This window comes from Danio rerio, chromosome 23, assembly GCF_052040795.2.
Source record: "Danio rerio strain M-AB ecotype USA chromosome 23, GRCz13ab, whole genome shotgun sequence".
NCBI lineage: Eukaryota > Metazoa > Chordata > Actinopteri > Cypriniformes > Danionidae > Danio > Danio rerio.
The window spans coordinates 29,189,473-29,217,159 of record NC_141043.1 but is presented as its reverse complement, the minus strand read 5'-3'; the positions used below and the strand labels follow the sequence as shown (position 1 = coordinate 29,217,159).

The 27,687-nt window shown below is 42.9% G+C and overlaps 1 protein-coding gene across 4 annotated transcripts in view; it reads left to right on the top strand.

Annotated features, from left to right (window-relative positions):
* The first annotated feature begins 616 nt into the window (after nucleotides 1–616).
* rsbn1 (round spermatid basic protein 1) overlaps nucleotides 617–27,687 on the top strand; it is a 47,042-nt gene continuing 19,971 nt past the window's right edge. For 3 of the 4 annotated variants that reach the window (XR_015523634.1, XM_087307245.1, XM_087307244.1), the window contains exons 1-2: nucleotides 617–1,241; nucleotides 2,681–3,291. Coding sequence is in view for 2 of the 4 variants with exons in the window: in XM_087307245.1 (XP_087163371.1) it covers nucleotides 644–1,241; nucleotides 2,681–3,291 (1,209 nt within the window). In the remaining 2 variants the exon portion in view is untranslated. Of the gene's footprint in view, nucleotides 1,242–2,680; nucleotides 4,483–4,539; nucleotides 6,106–27,687 lie in introns of all 4 variants that reach the window. The other variant, XR_015523635.1, reaches the window with a different exon arrangement.

The window sequence follows — 27,687 nt, the reverse complement described above, 5'->3', positions numbered from 1 at the left end:
TTCAAATAAATACTTTAAGCTTTGTTTCTCAGTCGAGTTGTTGACCCAAAAGCATCGTGAACCAATGCAGTTCGACTTGTGATGAATCGTTCAAATCAGTTTTATGAGCAGGTTCAACAAAAAAAGATCCGACTGAAAATATCCGACTCTCAAGAACGCCTCGTTCACGAATCGGACATGGCTATTTTTAATTTGACAGACAGCCTGGCTCAAAAACGCGATGCTCATGCCGCAGTAACCGAAGACGTCTGTCTGATCTATCTAATGTATAATAAACCAAAAAATTGCGTGTATAAAAAGCTAAACAACGTCCTGTCTAACACCCCTTCATATTAATCTAAGACCGCGCAACCACGATGGCCATCCGGATGTTGTCTGTGGCTGTTTTGCTGATTGTGAGCGCATAGAAATGAACCTCCTCTCCGCGAAACGGAACCGCCCAGACCCGTGAATCTGCTTCAGCATTACGTCAGTCACCGGACGGGTGCGTGCAGCAGCGCACGCAGCCCAAGAAGCAGGGCATCGCGGAAACAACACTTCCCACAAAGCTAAAAGTTGTGCGCATGCGCATTATAAGCGGAAAAACTACAAACGCATGAGCTCCGATTGGCCACGCGCACAAGAACTACAACTCCCAGTTGACATGCGCAAAAAGTCCCTCTTAAAGCCTTTTAAATTTACGTGCAAAATGGCTGCACAGGTCGATCTGCTGCGCGTCAAAGTAGAGGAGAAGAGCAGGGACAGCTTTGACAAAGCCACCAAAGAAAAGAAAAAGAAGAAAAAACGCGAATGTTCGCCGCCCGATGACAAGCGTGAGAGATCGGAGAAGGAAGCAAAGAAAATAAAGCTACATCACCACCAACACAGTCACCAACATGAGCAACAACGAGCGCATCCACCGCACCAACAACAGAACAACCAAGCGCGCAACTTCAGCAAAGAGCAGGCACTCGTGCCACACCGCCACCACCACCACCATCACAACCACAGCTCCAAGAAAGAAGTACCTCCGGTCTGGCCGCCGCGCAAAGTCACACCAGCAGCAGGAGCAGCAGTAGCCCACGTCCCGCAGAAGACGGTCCAGCCGCCGTCCCCGCTGTTCACTTTCACGCCGCTCAAAGTAGCGAAGGCCAAGCCCCTCAACAACAAGCCCAAACACATCGAGAAGGACGCCAAACTCAAGCCCAAGAAGGAAAACGCCGAGGCTAACGTCAAAGTGGGGGAGTGCAAGAAAAAGAAAGGTAATTTTATCGTTGTTTACACGCGAGCTAAACCATTTTACATTTCTGGCTGACTTCCAAGCTGAGAAGTGTGCGGAGAAAGTGCCGTTAGCCTCGCTGCTAACCCATGCGCGAGCACGCCCCCATTCACACGAGCTCACTGTACGTGCAGAAGAACAGTTCTGCTCAATATGAGCGAAAAAGAAAGTTTTCACACCCGCGAGAGTGCTTTTAAATTAATAATATAACTTATTGTTTCAGTCTCTCAGCACTAAAGGCGCTCTCCTTTCGCCTTTCATGTTTACTGTTTAGTATCCCTGATACTGATTGCATAACAGCATACTGATTCATTAACAACATACAATAATAATAATAATGCCATGCTATTGTTTAATGTGTATTGCAGTTTCATGTACTCTATATAGAAATCAGCCTGTACTCTATCACAGGACCGTTTTGTACTATGATTGTAACTTCCTACCACCAGTGTTCTTGATTAAGAAATAGAATTGATATTAATTAGTTAGTAACAACATCAGTAGTATTCACGGAATTGTGGCTGAAACTGGGGTCACTATGGTTTGTAAATGAATGTAGATTTCGCTTTGGAGTATCTTACAAAGATGTCAAGATTTCTGTCAGCTTTAAAAAAGTTTTAATGCGTTTCTTTTACAACTTAATGTTTTAAAAAGAGGTTGAAATCATAGAAAGTCATGCCATTAAAAAATACATTGACTGCGAAAAAATTAGGCTTATAAGTTTTTGTTGTGCAATATAAATATATGAACTTTCTTAACCCAAAGTAGATGCAAGCTGTTCTAACAACTTGAACTGTAGTATGGAGTTTGTTAAAAAATGACAACAAATATCTTTTAAAAAATGCCTGACTTGAATCATTTTGCTTCTAAATTAATTGTCTTGATTTAGAAGTCTTTCAGTAAAGTACTTAAAAGCTTCTCTTTTATACAGTGCGATCAGGCGGTATAGTAAAGGTTATTTTCATATTGCAGTGTCTGAGAGTTGTTTAAAGCTGTTGTATTTTATTAATATATTTTAAGTTTGTCTTCATAAACTCTCCTCAAACTCTGTATTATACTATTATAATATTTCAGGATTGACAAATGTCTAGGGCTGTATTATATTTTCATTACCATCAATGTACTTAAAAATGTTCAAGAAGCCCTGTCTATTTTATGTTTATTATTTACATAGACCTCAGGTGTCAAATCCAGTCCTCTGCACAGTTTAGCTTTAACCCTAATTAAACACACCCGATCAAACTAATCGAGTCCTTCAGGCTTGTTTGAAACCTACAGGCAAGTGCGTTGAAGCAGGGATGGATGTAAACTGCAGAGCTGCGGCCCTGGAATGGATTTGACATCTGTGACATAGACAAACACCTAGAACTGTAAACAAGTGATATTTATCTGATGCTCTGCCTTCTCTCCTAATCTATTCAGAGCCCCACGGCGAGAATGGCAAAACCCAGACCCTGGAGGAATACCTACTGAAGAAAAAGAAGAAGAAGAAGCGGCATCGCGAAGATGAGCGTGGCAAGAAGTTACGGATGCACCATAAGGAGGTCCAGACGGTGTGTTCAGGAGACACTCCACCGCTTTCTGAAGACCCTGTGGGACATGCGTACATCAAAGAAGAAAAAGACTTAGGGGAGTACGACGCTCCTAAAGAGGCGAAGAAGCCGTTCCTCACACATCAAGACCACTACATCCGCAGCTCGTGGCTTCAAACCAACACCTGCTTCAGCAGACTCATCCATGAGGAAAAGCAGCCCAACGGAGGGGCGTCCGTACTGCATGCTTATGCCGATGAACTGTCCTTACTTCGGCCCGGAGAAACGGAAAAGTTTGCCCAGGAATTTATGAAACTGGCCTTTGCTGAACAGCCTAAAGGAGCTGCACGTTACGCGCTCGCTGTGGTGCATGGAGCAGCTGCATACCTGCCCGACTTCTTGGACTATTTTGCCTTCAATTTCCCAAACACACCTGTCAAGGTGGAAATCCTTGGTAAAAAGGACATCGAGACCACCACCATTGCTAACTTCCACACCCAGGTAGGGGATACTTTTTACTATTATAAAAAATACTAAAGCAGCAGTTTGAGTCCCAGCTGGGTCAGTTTCTGTGTGGAGTTTGCATTTTCTCCTCTTGTTCCCTCTGGGTGCTCTGGTTCTCCCACAGTCCAAAGACATGTGCTATAGGGGAATTGGGTAAACTAAATTGGTGTGCGAGTGTTGAGTTATGAGTGTGTGTGACTGTATGTGTGTTTTCCATTACTGGGTTGTGGCTGGAAGGGCATCTGCTATGCAAAATATATGCTGGACTAGTAGGCGGCCCATTCCGCTGTGGTGACCTCTGAATAAGGGACTAAACCTAAAGAAGTATGAATGAAGATATTATAGAGATGTTTGAAAAGTTCATATAATGATAATAGGGACCAAAGTTATCACAGTTTTGTTATAAATGGCTCAAAATAGGGTTGTGTTGTGTTTTTTTCAGTGCGAAAATGCGCTTGTTTTTGCAATAGTTTTTGAACTTCCGATTCAGCTGCCTATGGTCGAAATTACAAGGAATAATAAACGGCAGAAAACGGTCAAAATTCTTGCTTTACAAACAAGTGTTTGCATGACTATACACACAAAATAGAATAAGATAATAAGCAAATATCAGTTTGCAACATCAAACTGCAAAACGAGCTGTTTTTAACGTCTAAAAATGAATGGAAGTGAATGAGCTCTCCAAGCTGCGCCCATGGAGAATAAGGTGAATATTGCTGAGACCTATGACAATTTTAAAGACTATATTTAGCTCATTTCACATTAATGTAGACCTATTACATGTATTATTTACATTACATGAGCCTCAAAATGTTCATAAATAAATGTCTCGCACACTTTCCACTAAGTTTTGTGTGTTAAAATCAACAAACAACAACAAATTGGCAGCTTAATGTGATTTTGTGCCAAGCAGCATTGAAGTGGATCTCTGCATTATGGATTTGTTTACTTATGTTTGTATTATTTTATGTTCATAGTTTTTTTTTTTTTGTGTATTGTTATAGGTACATTTTTATTTTCTAAATCAATCAGCCTTTTAACTGGCACATGCAAACACGGAGATCCATGTTTTCTTAGTTTGTCACAAAACTACTGCTTCATAAAAAAAATCAATATTGTGCAGCACACTCTTTAAATAAAAGGAGTGCAACATACTTTATCAGTGTATACATGGTTTTTACTACATTCGTACTTTTATGGCGGGGCATTACACCAAAATTCATTCCCGCCACGGCTACATTACAGCTTCTCATTCAAAACCTTCAATTGTTGCTATTTTTATAGCGGGTTGTAATCGCACCAAGACATATTAAAATGTAAGTTAATTATAACAGTTGAACTTCTCTGTAATCGTAGTAGTGCTGGGCAATATTTGTTTAACCCTTTAAAGTTACATGCTGACTGACTGATAAGGCTGCGCAATGTGTTAGGCCAGCAAACATGGCATAGCTTTCAGATATGATGAACAGTTTCCATAACTATATTTTATTTATAGATAAATGTCTGTGGTTCTGCATACAATGACTTTATCTTGCTGGAGTTTATGTCCATTTCACTCTACTTCAGGCCGTTCTTTAGGTCTATTAGAGAGAAATTTATAAATATTCCTAGCAAATCTAATAACTCTTGGTGACATACATGTTACACAAACACACCAAACCACAGGTTTTTTTTTTTTTGAGAGTTTACAAGAAGAAATGCGCTTGGCCAGCATGTATAAACCATTTCAATGTGGTCATGTAATTGGCCTATTTCTTGCTTGTTATCAAACTTTTTCATAACTGTAACAAGAAGCAATTCAATCATAACTTAATGTTAAAACAGCTCTCACAACATTATTTATCAATATGTGGCTCTTTTTGGATGTTATAGAAGCTATAGAAATTAAAAATGTAAAACAGGAAATACGTTGAGACCATTGTTTTTGTTTACATCCCTCAAAATGGCCTATTTGAGAAGGCGCAAGAAGTTTTGTGCACAAACATCAGAAATCGGCGTGCAAACAGAGTTTTGCAAGCTCTTATTACATGATTCTATGCTCACAACATTTGTCATGTAGTTAGAAGATCTGTGTAAAAGACCTGCCACCACAACTGGAAACAATCCTAGAGGAAACACTTGTATGTAATATATAAATATATTTGTAATAACTGTCTACATAAACATGCATTTACATTGCAGCCTTTAACGATTAGCTAATCTTAATGCTATAGGATTTACAGTGAGTTTTCAAAATTGCGATTATCAATCACAGTTTTTATGATCATGACAATTTGATATCGTGGTATGAACTATTATAAAATGTACCATGGTTTAACCTGAAACTGGTAATTGTGACATCACTACTTTGTCATTGTTTATTTGGCACAAGCATACTTCTATGGTGCATTTGTATCTGATAAACTGAATCCATTTTGACATTCTCACTTTCGAGGACTGTTATAGCAAGTGCATTTATTATTTACACAAGTTAGGCAGCTAGAAAGAGACAGTTCAAAGTACATTAACAGTCTTGAGTTAGTGATGCAGACCAAATTTACTTGCAGTTTTCTGTCTCTGAGGCTAAACACGCTCACTTTATTAAATTCTAAAGTCTAATGCTGCTGAATCACTTAATTTAGGGAATCCCTTTCCTTCCTTTTAGCTCTTTCAGTCCTTAAACACCATAATAGTGTAAATCTTACCTTGGCTCATTTACATTTAGTCGTTTAGCAGATGCTTTTGTCCAAACTGACTTACAATTGAGGAGACATCTAGCGATTCAACAAGAAGAGGAAATGCACACAAGCAGTGCTAATTATAATTAAAGCTGCAAGCAGCGATGATAGGGACCTCGCACCCGGGCTCACCGCCACCCGGTGGCCTCAGTATGACAGAGAACAGCGAACAGTAATAATTTAAGCCAATATATTTAAAAAATCTGAGAAAAATCACAGATTTATGCCAAACTTCCTCCTGTCAGCAGGTGGCGCTATAACTGTGACTCACGATTGGCATGTAGATGTCTTCAGGAGAGGAATCTTATCAACCATGTGAAGTTTTAGGCAGATCGGACATTGTTTGGCTGAGTTATAAGCCAAACTGCCTTTTGTCAGCAGGTGGCGCTATAACAAACTCAATGTTGTTATGTAGATGTGCTCAGGAGAGGACTTTTATCAACCTTGTGAAGTTTCAGCCAGATCGGACTTTGTGTGGTTGAGTTATACTGCAAACTACCATCTGCCAGCAGGTGGCGCTATAACTGTGACTTAAGATTGGCATGTAGATGCCTTCAGTAATGGAATTTAATCAACCATGTGAAGTTTCAGGCAGATCGGAGTTTGTGTGGTTGAGTTATAAGACAATGTACCTACTGCCAGCAGGTGGCGCTATGACTGACTCAATATTGTTATGTAGATTTGTTCAGAAGAGGACTTTTATCAACCATGTGAAGTTTCAGGCAGATCAGACATTTTGTGTTTGAGTTATAATAACTTCCTGTTCCATGGCGAAGCATTGAGGTTTGTCATGCCACCACAGACACGCCCCTCTGCGAAAACTCTAGATCTTCACAATATATCATTGCTAGAGCTTTCAGATGACACCACTCTATTTTGGTGCTGATATGGGAAAGTTTGTGGGAGGAGTTTGTTACAGTGTCAAACATGTCATTTCCTGTGGCCAGCAGGTGGCACTATAACTGTAACTGGATATCGGCACGTAAACCTGTTCAGGTCGGGACTGTTATTAAATGTGTGAATTTTGAGGCAGATCGAATATTGCATGCCTGAGTTATAATGACTTCCTGTTTTGTGGCGAATCATCAACGTTTGCGAGGCCGCCACGGACACGCCCATCGATGAAAACTCTAAAGCTTCGCAATTTAACATCACCAAGGCTTTAAGATGACAAAACCCAATTTTGGTGTCAATCAGATAAAATCCCTAGGAGGAGTTCGTTAAGATACAACGCCTGAAAATGGCAAAAACGCTACTTTTTGGCCACAGGAAGTTAAAAATATCCGACTTCCTGTTGGGTTTGAGATATGGCTCCAAGAGACTTTTTCGTATGTTTTGGCGTGTTTGAGGTGTGTGCCAATTTTCGTGCATGTGCGTGATTCATAGATCAGGGGCTCGTCCGTTTAATTTTTTTAGGGGGCGCTGTCGAGTCATATAGCCACACCCACTTCAATATTGTTATGTGGATGTGTTCAGTGATGGACTTTTATCAACCATATGAAGTTTCAGGCTGATCGGACTTTGTGTGGTTGAGTTATGAGGACTTCCTGTTCCATGGCGAAGCGTTGAGGTTTGTCATGCCGCCACGGACACGCCCCTCTGCAAAAACTCTAGATCTTCACAATATATCATCGCTAGAGCTTTCAGATGACACCACTTACATTTGGTGCTGATACCATAAAATTTGTGGGAGGAGTTTGTTACAGTGTAAAACATGTCATTTCCTGTGACCAGCAGGTGGCGCTATAACTATATCTGGATATCGGCATGTAAACGTGTTCAGGTCAGGACTCTTATCAAACGTGTGAAATTTGAAGCAGATCGGATAATGCATGCCTGAGTTATAACGACTTCCTGTTTTGTGGCGAATCGTCAAAGTTTGCGAGGCCGCCACGGACACGCCCATCGACAAAAACTCTAAAGCTTCGCAATTTAACATCGCCAAGGCCTTTAGATGACAAAACCCAATTTTGGTGTCGATCAGATAAAATCCCTAGGAGGAGTTCGTTAAAATACAACACCTGGAAATGGCAAAAACGCCACTTTTTCGCCGCAGGAAGTCAAAAATATCTGACTTCCTGTTGGGTTGGAGATATGGCTCCAAGAGACTTTTTCGTATGTTTTGGCATGTTTAAGGTGTGTGCCAATTTTCGTGGATGTGCGTGATTCGTAGCTCGGGGGCTCGTCTGTTTAATTTTTCTAGGTGGCGCTGTCGAGTCGTTTTGTCACGCCCACTACAATATTGTTATGTGGATGTGTTCAAGAGATTACGTTTATCAACCATGTGAAGTTTCAGGCAGATCGGACATTGTGTGGTTGAGTTATAAGGACTTCCTGTTCCATGGTGAAGCATTGAGGTTTGTCATACCGCCACGGACACGCCCCTCTGCGAAAACTCTAGATCTTCACAATATATCATCGATAGAGCTTTTAGATAACACCACCCAATTTTGAAGCTGATACAAAAAAATTTGTGGGAGGAGTTTATTACTCCGTAAATCTTGTCATTTCCTGTGGCCAGCAGGTGGCGCTATAACTGTATCTGGATATTGGCATATAAACGTGTTCAGGTCAGGACGCTTATCAAGCGTGTGAGTTTTGAGGCAGATCTGATAATGCATGCCTGAGTTATAACGACTTCCTCTTTTGTGGCGAATCGTCAAAGTTTGCGAGGCCGCCACGGACACGCCCATCTATGAAAACTCTAAAGCTTCGCAATTTAACATCGCCAAGGCCTTTAGATGACAAAACCCAATTTTGGTGTCGATCGGATAAAATCCCTAGGAGGAGTTCGTTAAAATACAACGCCTGGAAATGGCAAAAACGCCACTTTTTCGCCACAGGAAGTTAAAAATATCTGACTTCCTGTTGGGTTTGAGATATGGCTGCAAGAGACTTTTTCGTATGTTTTGGCATGTTTGAGGTGTGTGTCAATTTTCGTGCATGTGGGTGATTCGTGGATCGGGGGCTCGTCCGTTTAATTTTTCTAGGTGGCGCTGTCGAGTCATTTTGCCACGCCCACTTCCGAAGCCCATAATAAACGTAAATTTTCACCACTTCTGAGGCGTGTGCAAAGTTGCGTGAGTTTTCGGGCATGTTTAGCTCCTCAAAACCGCGATTCATTCCGGACGAGAATAATAATAATAATAATTAAAGCTGCAAGCAGCGATGATAGGGACCTCGCACCCAGGCTCACCGCCGCCCGGTAGCCTCAGGATAACAGAGAACAGCGAACAATATTAATTTCAGCCGATATATATAAAGAACCTGAGAAAAATCACAGATTTATGCCAAACTTCCTCCTGTCAGCAGGTGGCGCTATAACTGTGACTCAAGATTGGCATGTAGATGTCTTTAGGATAGGCATCTCATCTAACCTGTGAATTTTCAGGCAGATCGGACATTGTTTGGCTGAGTTATAAGCCAAACTACCTTCTGCCAGCAGGTGGCGTTATGACTGACTCAATATTGTTATGTGGATGTGTTCAGGAGAGGACTTTTATCAACCATGTGAAGTTTCAGGCAGATCGGACATTGTGTGGTTGAGTTATAAGGACTTCCTGTTCCATGGCGAAGCGTTGAGGTTTGTCATGCCGCCACGGACACGCCCCTCTGTAAAAACTCTAGATCTTTACAATATATCATCGCTAGAACTTTCAGATAACACCACCCAGTTTTGGTGCTGATACGATAAAATTTGTGGGAGGAGTTTGTAACTCTGTAAATCATGTAATTTCCTGTGGCCAGCAGGTGGCGCTATAACTGTATCTGGATATTGGCATGTAAACGTGTTCTGGTATGGACTCTTATTAAACATGTGAATTTTGAGGCAGATTGGATAATGCATGCCTGAGATATAATGACTTCCGGTTTTGTGGCGAATCATCAAAGTTTGCGAGGCCGCCACGGACACGCCCACTGACAAAAACTTTAAAGCTTCGCAATTTAACATCGCCAAGGTCTTTAGATGACTAAACCCAATTTTGGTGTCGATCGGATAAAATCCCTAGGAGGAGTTCGTTAAGATACAACGCCTGGAAATGGCAAAAATGCCACTTAGTTGCCGCAGGAAGTTAAAAATATCCGACTTCCTGTTGGGTTTGAGATATGGCTCCAAGAGACTTTTTTGTATGTTTTGGCATGTTTGAGGTGTGTGTCAATTTTCGTGCATGTGTGTGATTCGTAGATCAGGGGCTCGTCCGTTTAATTTTTATAGGTGGCGCTGTCGAGTCATTTTGCCACGCCCACTTCAATATTGTTATGGGGATGTGTTCAGGAGAGGACTTTTATCAACTATGTGAAGTTTCAGGCAGATCAGACTTTGTGTGGTTGAGTTATAAGGACTTCCTGTTCCATGGCGAAGCGTTGAGGTTTGTCATGCCGCCACGGACACGCCCCTCTCCGAAAACTCTAGATCTTCACAATATATCATCGCTAAGGCTTTCAGATAACACAACCCAAATTTGGTGCTGATACGAAAAAATTTGTAAGAGGAGTTTGTTACAGTGTAAAACATGTCATTTCCTGTGGCCAGTAGGTGGCGCTATAACTGTATCTGGATATCGGCATGTAAACGTGTTCAGGTCAGGACTCTTATCAAACGTGTGAATTTTGAGGCAGATCGGATAATGCATGCCTGAGTTATAACGACTTCCTGTTTTGTGGCGAATCGTCAAAGTTTGCGAGGCCGCCACGGACACGCCCATCGACGAAAACTCTAAAGCTTCGCAATTTAACATCGCCAAGGCCTTTATATGACAAAACCCAATTTTGGTGTCGATCGGATAAAATCCCTAGGAGGAGTTCGTTAAAATACAACGCCTGGAAATGGCAAAAATGCCACTTTTTCGCCGCAGGAAGTTAAAAATATCCGACTTCCTGTTGGGTTTGAGATATGGCTCCAAGAGACTTTTTTGTATGTTTTGGCATGTTTGAGGTGTGTGCCGATTTTCTTACATGTGCGTGATTCGTGGATCGGGGGCTTGTCCGTTTAATTTTTCTAGGTGGCGCTGTCGAGTCATTTTGCCACGCCCATTTCCAAAACCCATAACAAACGTAAATTTTCGCCACTTCTGAGGGGTGTGCAAAGTTTCGTGAGTTTTCGGGCATGGTAAGGCCCTCAAAATCGCGATTCATTCCGGAAAAGAATAATAATAATAAACGGAGCAATTCCAATAGGGCCTTGCACCGTTCGGTGCTCGGTCCCTAATAATTAAAGCTGCAAGCAGCGATGATAGGGACCTCGCACCCGGGCTCACCGCCGCCCGGTGACCTTACGATGACAGAGAACGGCGAACAATAATAATTTAAGCCAATATATAAAAAAAATCTAAGAAAATTACAGATTTATGCCAAACTTCCTCCTGTCAGCAGGTGGCGCTATAACTGTGACTTAAGATTGGCATGTAGATGTCTTCCGGAGAGGAATCTTATCAACCATGTGAAGTTTCAGGCACATAGGACATTGTGTGGCTGAGTTATAAGCCAAACTACCTTCTGCCAGCAGGTGGCGTTATGACTGACTCAATATTGTTATGTGGATGTGTTCAGGAGCGGACTTTATCAACCATGTGAAGTTTCAGGCAGATCAGAGATTGTGTGGAGATTGTGTTTTAAGACAAACTACATTCTGCCAGCAGGTGGCGCTATTAAAGACTCAATATTATTATGTAGATGTGTTTAGGAGAGGACTTTCATCAACCATGTGACATTTTAGGCAAATCTGACATTGTGTGGCCGAGTTACAAGCCAAAATTCCTTCTGCCAGCAGGTGGCGCTATGACTCTGACTCAATATTACTATGTAGATGTGCTTAAGAGAGGACTTTAGTCAATCATGTGAAGTTTCAGGCAGATCGGACATTGTGTGGTTGAGTTATAAGAAATTCCTGTTCCATGGCGAAGCGGTGAGGTTTGTCATGCCACCACAGACACGCCCCTCTGCAAAAGCTCTAGATCTACACAATATATCATCGCTGGAGCTTTCAGATGACACCACTCTATTTTGGTGCTGATACGGGAAAGTTTGTGGGAGGAGTTTGTTACGATGTCAAACATGTCATTTCCTGTGGCCAGCAGGTGACGCTATAACTGTAACTGGATATCGGCACGTAAACCTGATCAGGTCAGGACTGTTATTAAATGTGTGAATTTTGAGGCAGATCGAATAATGCATGCCTGAGTTATGAAGACTTCCTGTTTTGTGGCGAATCATCAAAGTTTGCGAGGCCGCCACGGACACGCCCATCGATGAAAACTCTAAAGCTTCGCAATTTAACATTGCCAAGGCTTTAAGATGACAAAACCCAATTTTGGTGTCGATCAGATAAAATTCCTAGGAGGAGTTTGTTAAAATACAACGCCTGAAAATGGCAAAAGTGCCACTTTTTCGCCACAGGAAGTTAAAAATATCCGACTTCCTGTCGGGTTTGAGATATGGCTCCAAGAGACTTTTTCGTATGTTTTGGCATGTTTGAGGTGTGTGCCAATTTTCGTGCATGTGCGTGATTCGTAGATCGGGGGCTCGTCCGTTTAATTTTTCTAGGTGGCGCTGTCTAGTCATTTTGCCACGCCCACTTCAATATTGTTATGTGGATGTGTTCAAGAGATTACGTTTATCAACCATGTGAAGTTTCAGGCAGATCAGACATTGTGTGGTTGAGTTATAAGGACTTCCTGTTCCATGGCGAAGCGTTGAGGTTTGTCATACCGCCACAGACACGCCTCTCTGCAAAAACTCTAGATCTTCACAATATAACATCGCTAGAGCTTTCAGATAACACCACTCAATTTTGGTGTTGATACGATAAAATTTGTGGGAGGAGTTTATAACTCCGTAAATCATGTCATTTCCTGTGGCCAGCAGGTGGCGCTGTAACTGTATCTGGATATCAGCATGTAAACGTGTTCAGGTCAGGACTCTTATCAAACGTGTGAATTTTGAGGCAGATCTGATAATGCATGCCTGAGTTATAACGACTTCCTCTTTTGTGGCGAATCGTCAAAGTTTGTGAGGCCGCCACGGACACGCCCATCGATGAAAACTCTAAAGCTTCGCAATTTAACATCGCCAAGGCCTTTAGATGACAAAACCCAATTTTGGTGTCAATCGGATAAAATCCCTAGGAGGAGTTCGTTAAAATACAACGCCTGGAAATGGCAAAATCGCCACTTTTTCGCCGCAGGAAGTTAAAAATATCCGACTTCCTGTTGGGTTTGAGATATGGCTCCAAGAGACTTTTTCGTATGTTTTGCCATGTTTGAGGTGTGTGCCAATTTTCGTGCATGTGCGTGATTCGTGGATCGGGGGCTCGTCCGTTTAATTTTTCTAGGTGGCGCTGTCGAGTCATTTTGCCACGCCCACTTCCGAAGCCCATAATAAACGTAAATTTTCGCCACTTCTGAGGCGTGTGCAAAGTCGCGTGAGTTTTCGGGCATGTTCAGCCCCTCAAAACCGCGATTCATTCCGGACGAGAATAATAATAATAATAATAATAATAATAATAAACGGAGCAATTCCAATAGGGCCTTGCACCGTTCGGTGCTCGGTCCCTAATAATAATAATAAAAAACGGAGCAATTCCAATAGGGCCTACGCACCGTTTCGGTGCTCGGTCCCTAATAATAATTAAAGCTGCAAGCAGCGATGATAGGGACCTCGCACCCGGGCTCACCGCCGCCCGGTGGCCTCAGGATGACAGAGAACAGCAAACAATTTTAATTTAAGCCGATTTATATAAAGAACCTGAGAAAATCACAGATTCATGCCAAACTTTCTCTTGTCAGCAGGTGGCGCTATGACTGTGACTCAAGATTTGCATGTAGATGACTTCAGTAGAGGAATCTTATCAACCATGTGAATTTTCAGCCAGATCGGACATTGTTTGGCTGAGTTATATGTAATTTCCTGTTGCCAGCAGGTGGCGCTATGACTGTGACTCGATATTGGCATGTAGATGTCTTCAGGAGAGGATTTTAATCAACCATGTAAATTTTCAGGCTGGTCAGACTTTGTGTGGCTGAGTTATAAGCCAAAATGCCTTCTGCCAGCAGGTGACGCTATGACAGACTCAATATAATTATGTAGAGGTGCTTAGGAGAGGACTTTCATCAACCATGTGAAGTTTCAGGCAGATCGGACATTGTGTGGTTGAGTTATAATCATTTCCTGTTCCATGGCGAAGCGTTGAGGTTTGTCATGCCGCCACGGACACGCCCTTCTGCAAAATCTCTAGATCTTTAAAATATATTACCGCTAGAGCTTTCAAATAACATCACTCAAATTTGGTGCTGATATAATAAAGTTTGCGGAAGGAGTATATTACAATGTAAAACATGTCATTTCCTGTGGCCAGCAGGTGGCGCTATAACTCTAACTGGATATCAGCATATAAACGTGTTCAGGTCAGGACTGTTGTCAAATGTGTGAATTTTGAGGCAGATCGGATAATGCATGCCAGAGTTATAACGACTTCCTGTTTTGTGGCGAATCATCAAAGTTTGCAAGGCCGCCACGGACACGCCCATCGACGAAAACTCTAAAGCTTCGCAATTTAACATCGCCAAGGCCTTTAGATGACAAAACCATATTTTGGTGTCGATCGGATAAAATCCCTAGGAGGAGTTCGTTAAAATACAACGCCTGGAAATGACAAAAATGCCACTTTTTCGCCGCAGGAAGTTAAAAATAACCGACTTCCTGTTGGGTTTAAGATATGGCTCCAAGAGACTTTTTCGTATGTTTTGGCATGTTTGAGGTGCGTGCTAATTTTCGTAAATGTGCGTGATTCGTAGATCAGGGGCTTGTCCGATTAATTTTTGTAGGTGGCGCTGTCGAGTTATTTTGCCACGCCCACTTCAATATTGTTATGAAGATGTGCTCAGGAGAGAACTTTTATCAACCTTGTGAAGTTTCAGGCAGATCGCACATTGTGTGGTTAAGTTATAAGGACTTCCTGTTCCATGGCGAAGTGTTGAGGTTTGTCATACCGCCACGGACACGCCCCTCTGCGAAAACTCTAGATCTTCACAATATATCATCGCTAGAGCTTTCAGATAACACCACTCAATTTTGGTGTTGATACGATAAAATTTGTGGGAGGAGTTTATAATTCTGTAAATCATGTCATTTCCTGTGGCCAGCAGGTGGCGCTGTAACTGTATCTGGATATCGGCATGTAAACTTGTTCAGGTCAGGACGCTTATCAAGCTTATGAATTTTGAGGCAGATCAGATAATGCATGCCTGTGTTATAACGACTTCCTCTTTTGTGGCGAATCGTCAAAGTTTGCGAGGCCGCCACGGACACGCCCATCGACGAAAACTCTAAAGCTTCGCAATTTAACATCGCCAAGGCCTTTAGATGACAAAACCCAATTTTGGTGTTGATCGGATAAAATCCCTAGGAGGAGTTCGTTAAAATACAACGCCTGGAAATGGCAAAAACGCCACTTTTTCGCCGCAGGAAGTTAAAAATATCCGACTTCCTGTTGGGTTTGAGATATGGCTCCAAGAGACTTTTTCGTATGTTTTGGTGTGTTTGAGGTGTGTGCCAATTTTCGTGCATGTGCGTGATTCGTGGATCGGGGGCTCGTCCGTTTAATTTTTCTAGGTGGCGCTGTCGAGTCATTTTGCCACGCCCACTTCCGAAGCCCATAACAAACGTAAATTTTCGCCACTTCTGAGGCGTGTGCAAAGTTGCGTGAGTTTTCGGGCATGTTTAGCCCCTCAAAACCGCGATTCATTCCGCGGAAGAAGAAGAAGAAGAAGAATAATTAAAGCTGCAAGCAGCGATGATAGGGACCTCGCACCCAGGCTCACCGCCGCCCGGTAGCCTCAGGATAACAGAGAACAGCGAACATTATTAATTTCAGCCGATATATATAAAGAACCTGAGAAAAATCACAGATTTATGCAAAACTTCCTCCTGTCAGCAGGTGGCGCTATAACTGTGACTCAAGATCGGCATGTAGATGTCTTTAGGAGAGGCATCTCATCTAACCTGTGAATTTTCAGGCAGATCGGACATTGTTTGGCTGAGTTATAAGCCAAACTACCTTCTGCTATCAGGTGGCGCTATGACTGTGACTCAATATTGTTATGTGAATGTGTTCAGGGGAGGACTTTTATCAACCATGTGAAGTTTCAGGCTGATCGGACTTTGTGTGGTTGAGTTATGAGGACTTCCTGTTCCATGGCGAAGCGTTGAGGTTTGTCATGCTGCCACAGACACGCCCTTCTGTGAAAATTTCAGACCCTAACAAAATGTAATTGCTAGAACTTTCAGATAACAACCAACCAAACTTGGAGCTGATACGAAAAATTTTGTGGGAGGAGTTTATTACTCTGTAAATCATGACATTTCTTGTGGCCAGCAGGTGGCGCTGTAACTGTATCTGGATATTGCCATGTAAATGTGTTCAGGTCAGGACTCTTATTAAACATGTGAATTTTGAGGCAGATTAGATAATGCATGCCTGAGTTATAATGACTTCCGATTTTGTGGCGAATCGTCAAAGTTTGCGAGGCCGCCATGGACACGCCCATTGACAAAAACTCTAAAGCTTAACAATTTAACATCGCCAAGGCCTTTAGATGACAAAACCTAATTTTGGTGTCGATCAGATAAAATCCCTAGGAGGAGTTCGTTAAAATACAACGCCTGGAAATGGCAAAAATGCCACTTATTTGCCGCAGGAAGTTAAAAATATCCGACTTCTTGTTGGGTTTGAGATATGGCTCCAAGAGACTTTTTCGTATGTTTTGGCGTGGTTGAGGTGTGTGCCAATTTTCGTGCATGTGCGTGATTCGTAGATCAGGGGCTCGTCCGTTTAATTTTTATAGGTGGCGCTGTCGAGTCATTTTGCCACGCCCACTTCACTATTGTTATGGGGATGTGTTCGGGAAAGGACTTTTATCAAGCATGTGAAGTTTTAGGCTGATCGGACTTGGTGTGGTTGAGTTATAAGGACTTCCTGTTCCATGGCGAAGCGTTGAGGTTTGTCATGCCGCCACAGACACGCCCCTCTGCGAAAACTCTAGATCTTCACAATATATCATCGCTAGAGCTTTCAGATAACACCACTCAAATTTGGTGCTGGTACAATAAAGTTTGTGGGAGGAGTTTGTCACACTGTAAAACATGTCATTTCCTGTGGCCAGCAGGTGGCGCTATAACTGTATCTGGATAGTGGCATGTAAACGTGTTCAGGTCAGGACGCTTATCAAGCGTGTGAATTTTGAGGCAGATCGGATAATGTATCACTGAGTTATAATGACTTCCTGTTTTGTGGCGAATCGTCAAAGTTTGCGAAGCCGCCACGGACACACCCATCGACGAAAACTCTAAAGCTTCGCAATTTAACATCGCCAAGGCCTTTAGATGACAAAACCTAATTTTGGTGTTGATCGGATAAAATCCCTAGGAGGAGTTCGTTAAAATACAACGCCTGGAAATGGCAAAAATGCCACTTTTTCGCTGCAGGAAGTTAAAAATATCTGACTTCCTGTTGGATTTGAGATATGGCTCCAAGAGACTTTTTCGTATGTTTTGGCATGTTTGAGGTGTGTGCCAATTTTCGTGCATGTGCGTGATTCGTGGATCGGGGGCTCGTCCGTTTAATTTTTCTAGGTGGCGCTGTCGAGTCATTTTGCCACGCCCACTTCCGAGACCCATAATAAACGTAAATTTTCGCCACTTCTGAGGCGTGTGCAAAGTTCCGTGAGTTTTCGGGCATGTTTAGCCCCTCAAAATCGCGATTCATTCCGGAAAAGAATAATAATAATAATAATAATAATAATAATAATAAACGGAGCAATTCCAATAGGGCCTTGCACCGTTCGGTGCTCGGTCCCTAATTAAAGCTGCAAGCAGCGATGATAGGGACCTCGCACCCGGGCTCACCGCCGCCCGGTGACCTTACGATGACAGAGAACAGCGAACTATAATAATTTAAGCCGATATATTAAAAAAAATCTAAGGAAATCACAGATTTATGGCAAACTTCCTCCTGTCAGCAGGTGGCGCTATAACTGTGACTCAAGATTGGCATATAGATGTCTTCAGGAGAGGAATTTAATCAACCATGTGAAGTTTCAGGCAGATTAGACATTGTGTGGCTGTGTTATAAGCCAAACTACCTTCTGCCAGCAGGTGGCGTAATGACAGATTCAAAATTGTTATGTGGATATGTTCAGTAGAGGACATTTATCAACCATGTGAAGTTTTAGGCAGATCGGATATTGTTGGGTTGAGTTATAAGGACTTCCTGTTCCATGGCGAAGCGTTGAGGTTTGTCATGCCGCCACGGATACGCCCCTCCGCGAAAACTCTAGATCTTTACAAAATATCACCACTAGAGCTTTCAGATAACACCACCCAATTTTAGTGCTGATACGATAAAATTTGTGGGAAGAGTTTGTTACAGTGTAAAACATGTCATTTCCTGTGGCCAGCAGGTGGCGCTATAACTGTATCTGGATATCGGCATGTAAACTTGTTCAGGTCAGGACTCTTATCAAGCCTGTGAATTTTGAGACAGATCGCATAATGCATGCTTGAGTTATAACGACTGCCTGTTTTGTGGCGAATAGTCAAAGTTTGCGAGGCCGCCACGGACACGCCCATCTATAAAAACTCAAAAGCTTCGCAATTTAACATCGCCAAGGCCTTTAGATGACAAAACCAAATTTTGGTGTTGATCGGATAAAATCCCTAGGAGGAGTTCGTTATAATACAACGCCTGGAAATGGCAAAAACACCACTTTTTTACAGCAGGAAGTTAAAAATATCTGACTTCCTGTTGGGTTTGAGATATGGCTCCAAGAGACTTTTTCCTATGTTTTGGCGTGTTTGAGGTGTGTGCCAATTTTCGTGCATGTGTGTGATTCATATATCAGGGGCTCGTCCGATTAATTTTGGTAGGTGGCGCTGTCGAGTCTATTAGCCACGCCCACTTCAATATTGTTATGTGGATGTGTTCAGGAGAGGACTTTTATCAACCATGTGAAGTTTCAGGCAGATCAGACATTGTGTGGTTGAGTTATAAAGCCTTCCTGGTCAATGGCGAAGCGTTGAGGTTTGTCATGCCGCCACGGACACGCCCCTCTCCGAAAACTCTAGATCTTCACAATATATCATTGCTAGAGCTTTTAGATAACACTACCCAATTTTGGTGCTAATACGATAAAATTTGTGGGAGGAGTTTATAATTCTGTAAATCATGTCATTTCCTGTGGCCAGCAGGTGGCGCTGTAACTGTATCTGGACATCGGCATGTAAACGTGTTCAGGTCTGGACTCTTATCAAACGTGTGAAAGTTGAAGCAGATCGGATAATGCATGCCTGAGTTATAACGACTTCCTGTTTTGTGGCGAATCGTCAAAGTTTGAGAGGCCGCCACGGACACCCCCATCGACGAAAACTCTAAAGCTTCGCAATTTAACATCGCCAAGGCCTTTAGATGACAAAACCCAATTTTGGTGTCGATCGGATAAAATCCCTAGGAGGAGTTCGTTAAAATACAACGCCTGGAAATGGCAAAAACGCCACTTTTTCGCTGCAGGAAGTTAAAAATATCCGACTTCCTGTTGGGTTTGAGATATGGCTCCTTGAGACTTTTTCGTATGTTTTGGTGTGTTTGAGGGGTGTGCCGATTTTCATGCATGTGCGTGATTCGTGGATCGGGGGCTCGTCGATTGAATTTTTATAGGTGGCGCTGTCGAGTCATTTTGCCACGCCCACTTCCGAAGCCCATAACAAACGTAAATTTTCGCCACTTCTGAGGCGTGTGCAAAGTTTCGTGAGTTTTCGGGCATGTTTAGCCCCTCAAAACTGCGATTCATTCCGCGGAAGAAGTCGGAAGAATAATAATAATAAACGGAGCAATTCCAATAGGGCCTTGCACCGTTCGGTGCTCGGTCCCTAATAATAAACGGAGCAATTCCAATAGGGCCTACGCACCGTTTCGGTGCTCGGTCCCTAATTAAAGCTGCAAGCAGCGATGATAGGGACCTCGCACCCGGGCTCACCGCCGCCCGGTGGCCTCAGGATGACAGAGAACAGCGAACAGTAATAATTTAAGCCGATATATTTAAAAAATCTGAGAAAATCACAAATTTAAGCCAAACTTCCTCCTCTCAGCAGGTGGCGCTATGACTGTGACTCAAGATTGGCATGTAGATGTCACCAGGAGAGGAATCTTATCAACCATGTGAAGTTTCAGGCAGATCGAACATTGTTTAGCTGAGTTATAAGCCAAACTGCCTTTTGTCAGCAGGTGGCGCTATGACAGACTCAATGTTGTTATGTAGATGTGTTCAGGAGAGGACTTTTATCAACCATGTGAACTTTCAGGCAGATCGGACTTTGTGTGGTTGAGTTATAATGCAAACTACCATCTGCCAGCAGGTGGCGCTATAACTGTGACTTAAGATTGGCATGTAGATGCCTTCAGTAATGGAGTTTAATCAACCATGTGAAGTTTCAGGCAGATCGGATGTTGTTTGGCTGAGTTATAAGCCTATCTACCTTCTGCCAGCAGGTGGCATTATGACTGACTCTATACTGTTTTGGGGATGTGTTCAGAAGAGGACTTTTATGAGCCATGTGAAGTTTCAGGCTGATCTGACTTTGTGTGGTTGAGTTATAAGGACTTCCTGTTCCACGGCGAAGCGTTGAGGTTTGTCATGCCGCCACGGACACGCCCCTCTGCAAAAACTCTAGATCTTAACAATATATCACCGATAGAGCTTTCAGATGACACCACTCAAATTTGGTGCTGATACGAAAAAATTTGTGGGAGGAGTTTGTTACAGTGTAAAACATGTCATTTCCTGTGGCCAGTAGGTGGCGCTATTTCTGTATCTGGATATTGGCATGTAAACGTGTTCAGGTCAGGACACTTATCAAACGTGTGAATTTTGAGGCAGATCGGGTAATGCATGCCTGAGTTATGACGACTTCCTGTTTTGTGGCGAATCGTCAAAGTTTGCGAGGCCGCCACGGACACGCCCATCGACGAAAACTCTAAAGCTTCGCAATTTAACATCGCCAAGGCCTTTAGATGACAAAACCCAATTTTGGTGTCGATCGGATAAAATCCCTAGGAGGAGTTCGTTAAAATACAACGCCTGGAAATGGCAAAAATGCCACTTTTTCGCGGCAGGAAGTCAAAAATATCCGACTTCCTGTTGGGTTTGAGATATGGCTCCAAGAGACTTTTTCGTATGTTTTGGCATGTTTAAGGTGTTTGCCAATTTTCGTGCATGTGCGTGATTCGTAGCTCAGGGGCTCGTCCATTTAATTATTCTAGGTGGCGCTGTCGAGTCATTTTGCCACGCCCACTTCAATATTGTTATGTGGATGTGTTCAAGAGATGACGTTTATCAACCATGTGAAGTTTCAGGCAGATCGGACATTGTGTGGTTGAGTTATAAGGACTTCCTGTTCCATGGCGAAGCGTTGAGGTTTGTCATACCGCCACGGACACGCCCCTCTGCGAAAACTCTAGATCTTCACAATATATTATCGCTAGAGCTTTCAGATAACACTACCCAATTTTGGTGTTGATACAAAAAAATTTGTGGGAGGAGTTTATTACTCCGTAAATCATGTCATTTCCTGTGGCCAGCAGGTGGCGCTATATTTATATCTGGATATTGGCATGTAAACGTGTTCAGGTCAGGATGCTTATCAAGCGTGTGAATTTTGAGGCAGATCGGATAATGCATGCCTGAGTTATAACGACTTCCTGTTTTGTGGCGAATCATCAAAGTTTGCAAGGGCGCCACAGACACGCCCATCGACGAAAACTCTAAAGCTTCGCAATTTAACATCGCCAAGGCCTTTAGATGACAAAACCCAATTTTGGTGTTGATCGGATAAAATCTCTAGGAGGAGTTCGTTAAAATACAACGCCTGGAAATGGCAAAAACGCCACTTTTTCGCCGCAGGAAGTTAAAAATATCCGACTTCCTGTTGGGTTTGAGATATGGCTCCAAGAGACTTTTTCGTATGGTTTGGCATGTTTGAGGTGTGTGCCAATTTTTGTGCATGTGCGTGATTCGTGTATCGGGGGCTCGTCCGTTTAATTTTTCTAGGTGGCGCTGTCGAGTCATTTTGCCACGCCCACTTCCGAGACCCATATCAACCTGCTATTTACACCGCGTTTGGTGTGTGTGCAAATTTTCATGAGTTTTCGGGCATGTTTAGACCCTCAAAAGTGCCCCGATAGGGGGCGGAATAATAATAATAATAATAATAATAATAAAAAACGGAGCAATTCCAATAGGGCCTACGCACCGTTTCGGTGCTCGGTCCCTAATTAAAGCTGCAAGCAGCGATGATAGGGACCTCGCACCCGGGCTCACCGCCGCCCGGTGACCTTACGATGACAGAGAACAGCGAACAATAATAATTTAAGCCAATATATAAAAAAAAATCTAAGAAAATCACAGATTTATGCCAAACTTCCTCCTGTCAGCAGGTGGCGCTATAACTGTGACTCAAGATTGGCATGTAGATGTCTTCCGGAGAGGAATCTTATCAACCATGTGAAGTTTCAGGCACATGGGACATTGTGTGGCTGAGTTATAAGCCAAACTACCTTCTGCCAGCAGGTGGCGTTATGACTGACTCAATATTGTTATGTGGATGTGTTCAGGAGCGGACTTTTATCAACCATGTGAAGTTTCAGGCAGATCAGAGATTGTGTGGAGATTGTGTTTTAAGACAAACTACATTCTGCCAGCAGGTGGCGTTATGACTGACTCAATATTATTATGAAGATGTGTTTAGGAGAGGACTTTCATCAACCATGTGCATTTTAGGCAGATCTGACATTGTGTGGCCGAGTTACAAGCCAAACTACCTTCTGCCAGCAGGTGGCGCTATGACTCTGACTCAATAATGTTATGTGGATGTGTTCAGGAGATGACGTTTATCAACAATGTAAAGTTTCAGGCAGATCGGACATTGTGTGGTTGAGTTATAAGGACTTCCTGTTCCATGGCGAAGCGTTGAGGTTTGTCATACCGCCATGGACACGCCCCTCTGCGAAAACTCTAGATCTTTACAATATATCATCGCTAGAGCTTTCAGATGACACCACTCAATTTTGGTGCTGATACGATAAAATTTGTGGGAGGAGTTTATAACTCCGTAAATCATGTCATTTCCTGTGGCCAGCAGGTGGCGCTGTAACTGTATCTGGATATTGGCATGTAAACGTGTTCAGGTCAGGACGCTTATTAAATGTGTGAATTTTGAGGCAGATCGGATAATGCATGCCAAAGTTATAATGACTTCCGGTTTTGTGGCGAATCGTCAAAGTTTGCAAGGCCGCCACGGACACGCCCATCGACGAAAACTCTAAAGCTTCGCAATTTAACATCGCCAAGGCCTTTAGATGACAAAACCCAATTTTGGTGTCGATCAGATAAAATCCCTAGGAGGAGTTCGTTAAGATACAAAGCCTGGAAATGGCAAAAATGCCACTTATTTGCCGCAGGAAGTTAAAAATATCCGACTTCCTGTTGGGTTTGAGATATGGCTCCAAGAGACTTTTTCATTGGTTTCGGCGTGTTTGAGGTGTGTGCCAATTTTCGTGCATGTGCGTGATTCGTAGATCAGGGGCTCGTCCGTTTAATTATTATAGGTGGCGCTGTTGAGCCATTTTGCCACGCCCACTTCAATATTGTTATGTGGATGTTTTCAAGGGAGGACTTTTATCAACCATGTGAAGTTTCAGGCAGATCGGACTTTGTGTGGTTGAGTTATGAGGACTTCCTGTTCCATGGCGAAGCGTTGAGGTTTGTCATGCCGCCACGGACACGCCCCTCTGCGAAAACTCTAGATCTTAACAAAATATCACCGATAGAGCTTTCAGATGACACCACTCAAATTTGATGCTGATTCGAAAAAATTTGTGGGAGGAGTTTGTCACAATGTAAAACATGTCATTTCCTGTGGCCAGCAGGTGGCGCTATAACTATATCTGGATATGGGCATGTAAACGTGTTCAGGTCAGGACTCTTATCAAACGTGTGAAATTTGAAGCAGATCGGATAATGCATGCCTGAGTTATAACGACTTCCTGTTTTGTGGCGAATCGTCAAAGTTTGCGAGGCCGCCACGGACACGCCCATCGACGAAAACTCTAAAGCTTCGCAATTTAACATCACCAAGTCCTTTAGATGACAAAACCCAATTTTGGTGTCGATCGGATAAAATCCCTAGGAGGAGTTCGTTAAAATACAACACCTGGAAATGGCAAAAACACCACTTTTTCGCCGCAGGAAGTCAAAAATATCCGACTTCCTGTTGGGTTTGAGATATGGCTCCAAGAGACTTTTTCGTATGTTTTGGCATGTTTGAGGTGTGTGCCAATTTTCGTGCATGTGCGTGATTCGTATATCGGGGGCTTGTCCGTTTAATTTTTCTAGGTGGCGCTGTCGAGTCATTTTGCCACGCCTACTTTCGAAGCCCATAACAAACGTAAATTTTCGCCACTTCTGAGGCGTGTGCAAAGTTTCGTGAGTTTTCGGGCATGTTTAGCCCCTCAAAACCGCGATTCATTCCGCGGAAGAAGAAGAAGAATAATAATTAAAGCTGCAAGCAGCGATGATAGGGACCTCGCACCCAGGCTCACCGCCGCCCGGTAGCGCCATGATGACAGAGAACAGTGAACAATATTAATTTAAGCCGATATATATAAAGAACCAGAGAAAATCACAGATTTATGCCAAACTTCCTCCTGTCAGCAGGTGGCGCTATGACTGTGACTCAAGATTGGCATGTAGATGTCTTCAGGAGAGGAATCTTATCAACCATGTGAATTTTCAGCCAGATCGGACATTGTTTGGCTGAGTTATAAGTAATTTCCTTTTGCCAGCAGGTGGCGCTATGACTGACTCAATATTAGCTAGATGTCTTTAGGAGAGGCATTTAATCTAACCTGTGAAATTTCAGGTTGATCGGACATTGTTAGGCTGACTTATAAGCCAAACCACCTTCTGTCAGCAGGTGGCGCTATGACTGTCTCAATATTGTTATGTTTATGTGTTCAGGAAAGGAATTTTATCCAATATGTGAAGATTCAGGCTGATCAGACATTTTGTGGTTAAGTTATAAGCCAAAATTCCTTCTGTCACTAGGTGGCGCTATGACTGTCTCAATATTGGCATGTTGATATCATCAGAAGAGGATTTTAATAAACCATGTGAAGTTTCAGGAAGATCAGATATTGTAGGGCTGAGTTATAAGCCAAAATACCTTCTGCCAGCAGGTGGCGCTATGACTGACTCAATATTGGCATGTATATGTGTTCAGGAGAGGACTTTTATTAATCATGTGAAGTTTCAGGCAGATCGGACATTGTGTGGTTGAGTTATAAGTACTTCCTTTTCCATGGCGAAGCGTTGAGGTTTGTCATGCCACCACAAACATGCCCTCTGCGAAAACTCTAGGTTTTCACAATATATCATCGCTAGAGCTTTCAGATAACACTACCCAATTTTGGTGCTGATACGATAAAATTCGCGAGAGGAGTTCGTTACAGTGTAAAACATGACATTTCCTGTGGCCAGCAGGTGGCGCTTTAACTGTATCTGGATATTGGCATGTAAACGTGTTCTGGTCTGGACTTATATTAAACATGTGGATTTTGATAAAGATCTGATAATGCATGCCTGAGTTATAATGAGTTCCTGTTTTGTGGCGAATCGTCAAAGTTTGCGAGGCCGCCACGGACACGCCCATCGACAAAACTTCTAAAGCTTCGCAATTTAACATCGCCAAGGCCTTTAGATGGCAAAACCCAATTTTGGTGTCGATCGGATAAAATCCCTAGGAGGAGTTCGTTAAGATACAACGCCTGGAAATGGCAAAAGCGCCACTTTTTCGCCACAGGAAGTGAAAAATATCCGACTTCCTGTTGGGTTTGAGATATGGCTCCAAGAGACTTTTTCGTATGTTTTGCCATGTTTGAGGTGTGTGCCAATTTTTGTGCATGTGTGTGATTCGTAGATCAGGGGCTCGTCCGTTTAATTTTCATAGGTGGCGCTGTCGAGTCATTTTGCCACGCCCACTTCAATATTGTTATGTGGATGTGTTCAAGAGATGACGTTTATCAACCATGTGAAGTTTCAGGCAGATCGGACATTGTGTGGTTGTGTTATAAGGACTTCCTGTTCCATGGCGAAGCGTTGAGGTTTGTCATACCGCCACGGACACGCCCCTCTCCGAAAACTCTAGATCTTCACAATATATCATCGCTAGAGCTTTCAGATGACACCACTCAAATTTTGGTGTTGATACGATAAAATTTGTGGGAGGAGTTTATGATTCCGTAAATCATGTCATTTCCTGTGGCCAGCAGGTGGCGCTGTAACTGTATCTGGATATTGGCATGTAAACGTGTTCAGGTCAGGACGCTTATCAAGCGTATGAATTTTGAGGCAGATCGGATAATGCATGCCTGAGTTATAACGACTTCCTGTTTTGTGGCGAATCGTCAAAGTTTGCGAGGCCGCCACAGACACGCCCATAGATGAAAACTCTAAAGCTTCGCAATTTACCATCGCCAAGGCCTTTAGATGACAAAACCCAATTTTGGTGTCGATCGGATAAAATCCCTAGGAGGAGTTCGTTAAAGTACAACGCCTGGAAATGGCAAAAACGCCACTTTTTCGCCGCAGGAAGTAAAAAATATCCGACTTCCTGTTGGGTTTGAGATATGGCTCCAAGAGACTTTTTCGTATGTTTTGGCATGTTTGAGGTGTGTGCCAATTTTCGTGCATGTGCGTGATTCGTGGATCGGGGGCTCGTCCGTTTAATTTTTCTAGGTGGCGCTGTCGAGTCATTTTGCCACGCCCACTTCCGAAGCCCTTAACAAACGTAAATTTTCGCCACTTCTGAGGCGTGTGCAAAGTTGCGTGAGTTTTCGGGCATGTTTAGCCCCTCAAAATCGCGATTCATTCCGGAGGAGAATAATAATAATAATAATAATAATAATAATAATAATAAACGGAGCAATTCCAATAGGGCCTACGCACCGTTTCGGTGCTCGGTCCCTAATTAAAGCTGCAAGCAGCGATGATAGGGACCTCGCACCCGGGCTCAATGCCGCCCGGTGGCCTCAAGATGACAGAGAACAGTGAACAATAACAATTTAAGCCGATATATATAAAAAACCTGAGAAATCCACAGATTTATGCCAAACTTCCTCCTGTCAGCAGGTGGCGCTATGACTGTGACTCAGTATTGTCATGTAGATGTCTTCAGGAGAATAATTTTATCAACCATGTGAAGTTTCAAGCAGTTCTGACATTGTGTGGCTGAGTTATAAGCCAAACTACCTTCTGCCAGCAGGTGGCGCTATAACTGACTCAATATTGTTATGTAGATGTGTTCAGGAGAAGACTTTTATCAACCATGTGAACTTTCAGGCAGATTGGACATTGTGTGGCTGAGTTATAAGCCAAACTACCTGTTGCCAGCAGGTAGCGCTATGACTGTGACTCAATATTGGCATGTAGATGTGTTCAGGAGAGGAATTTAATCAACCATGTGAGGTTTCAGGCAGATCAGACATTGTGTGGTTGAGTTATAAGGACTTCCTTTTTCATGGCGAAGCGTTGAGGTTTGTCATGCCACCACATACACGCCCCTCTGCGAAAAC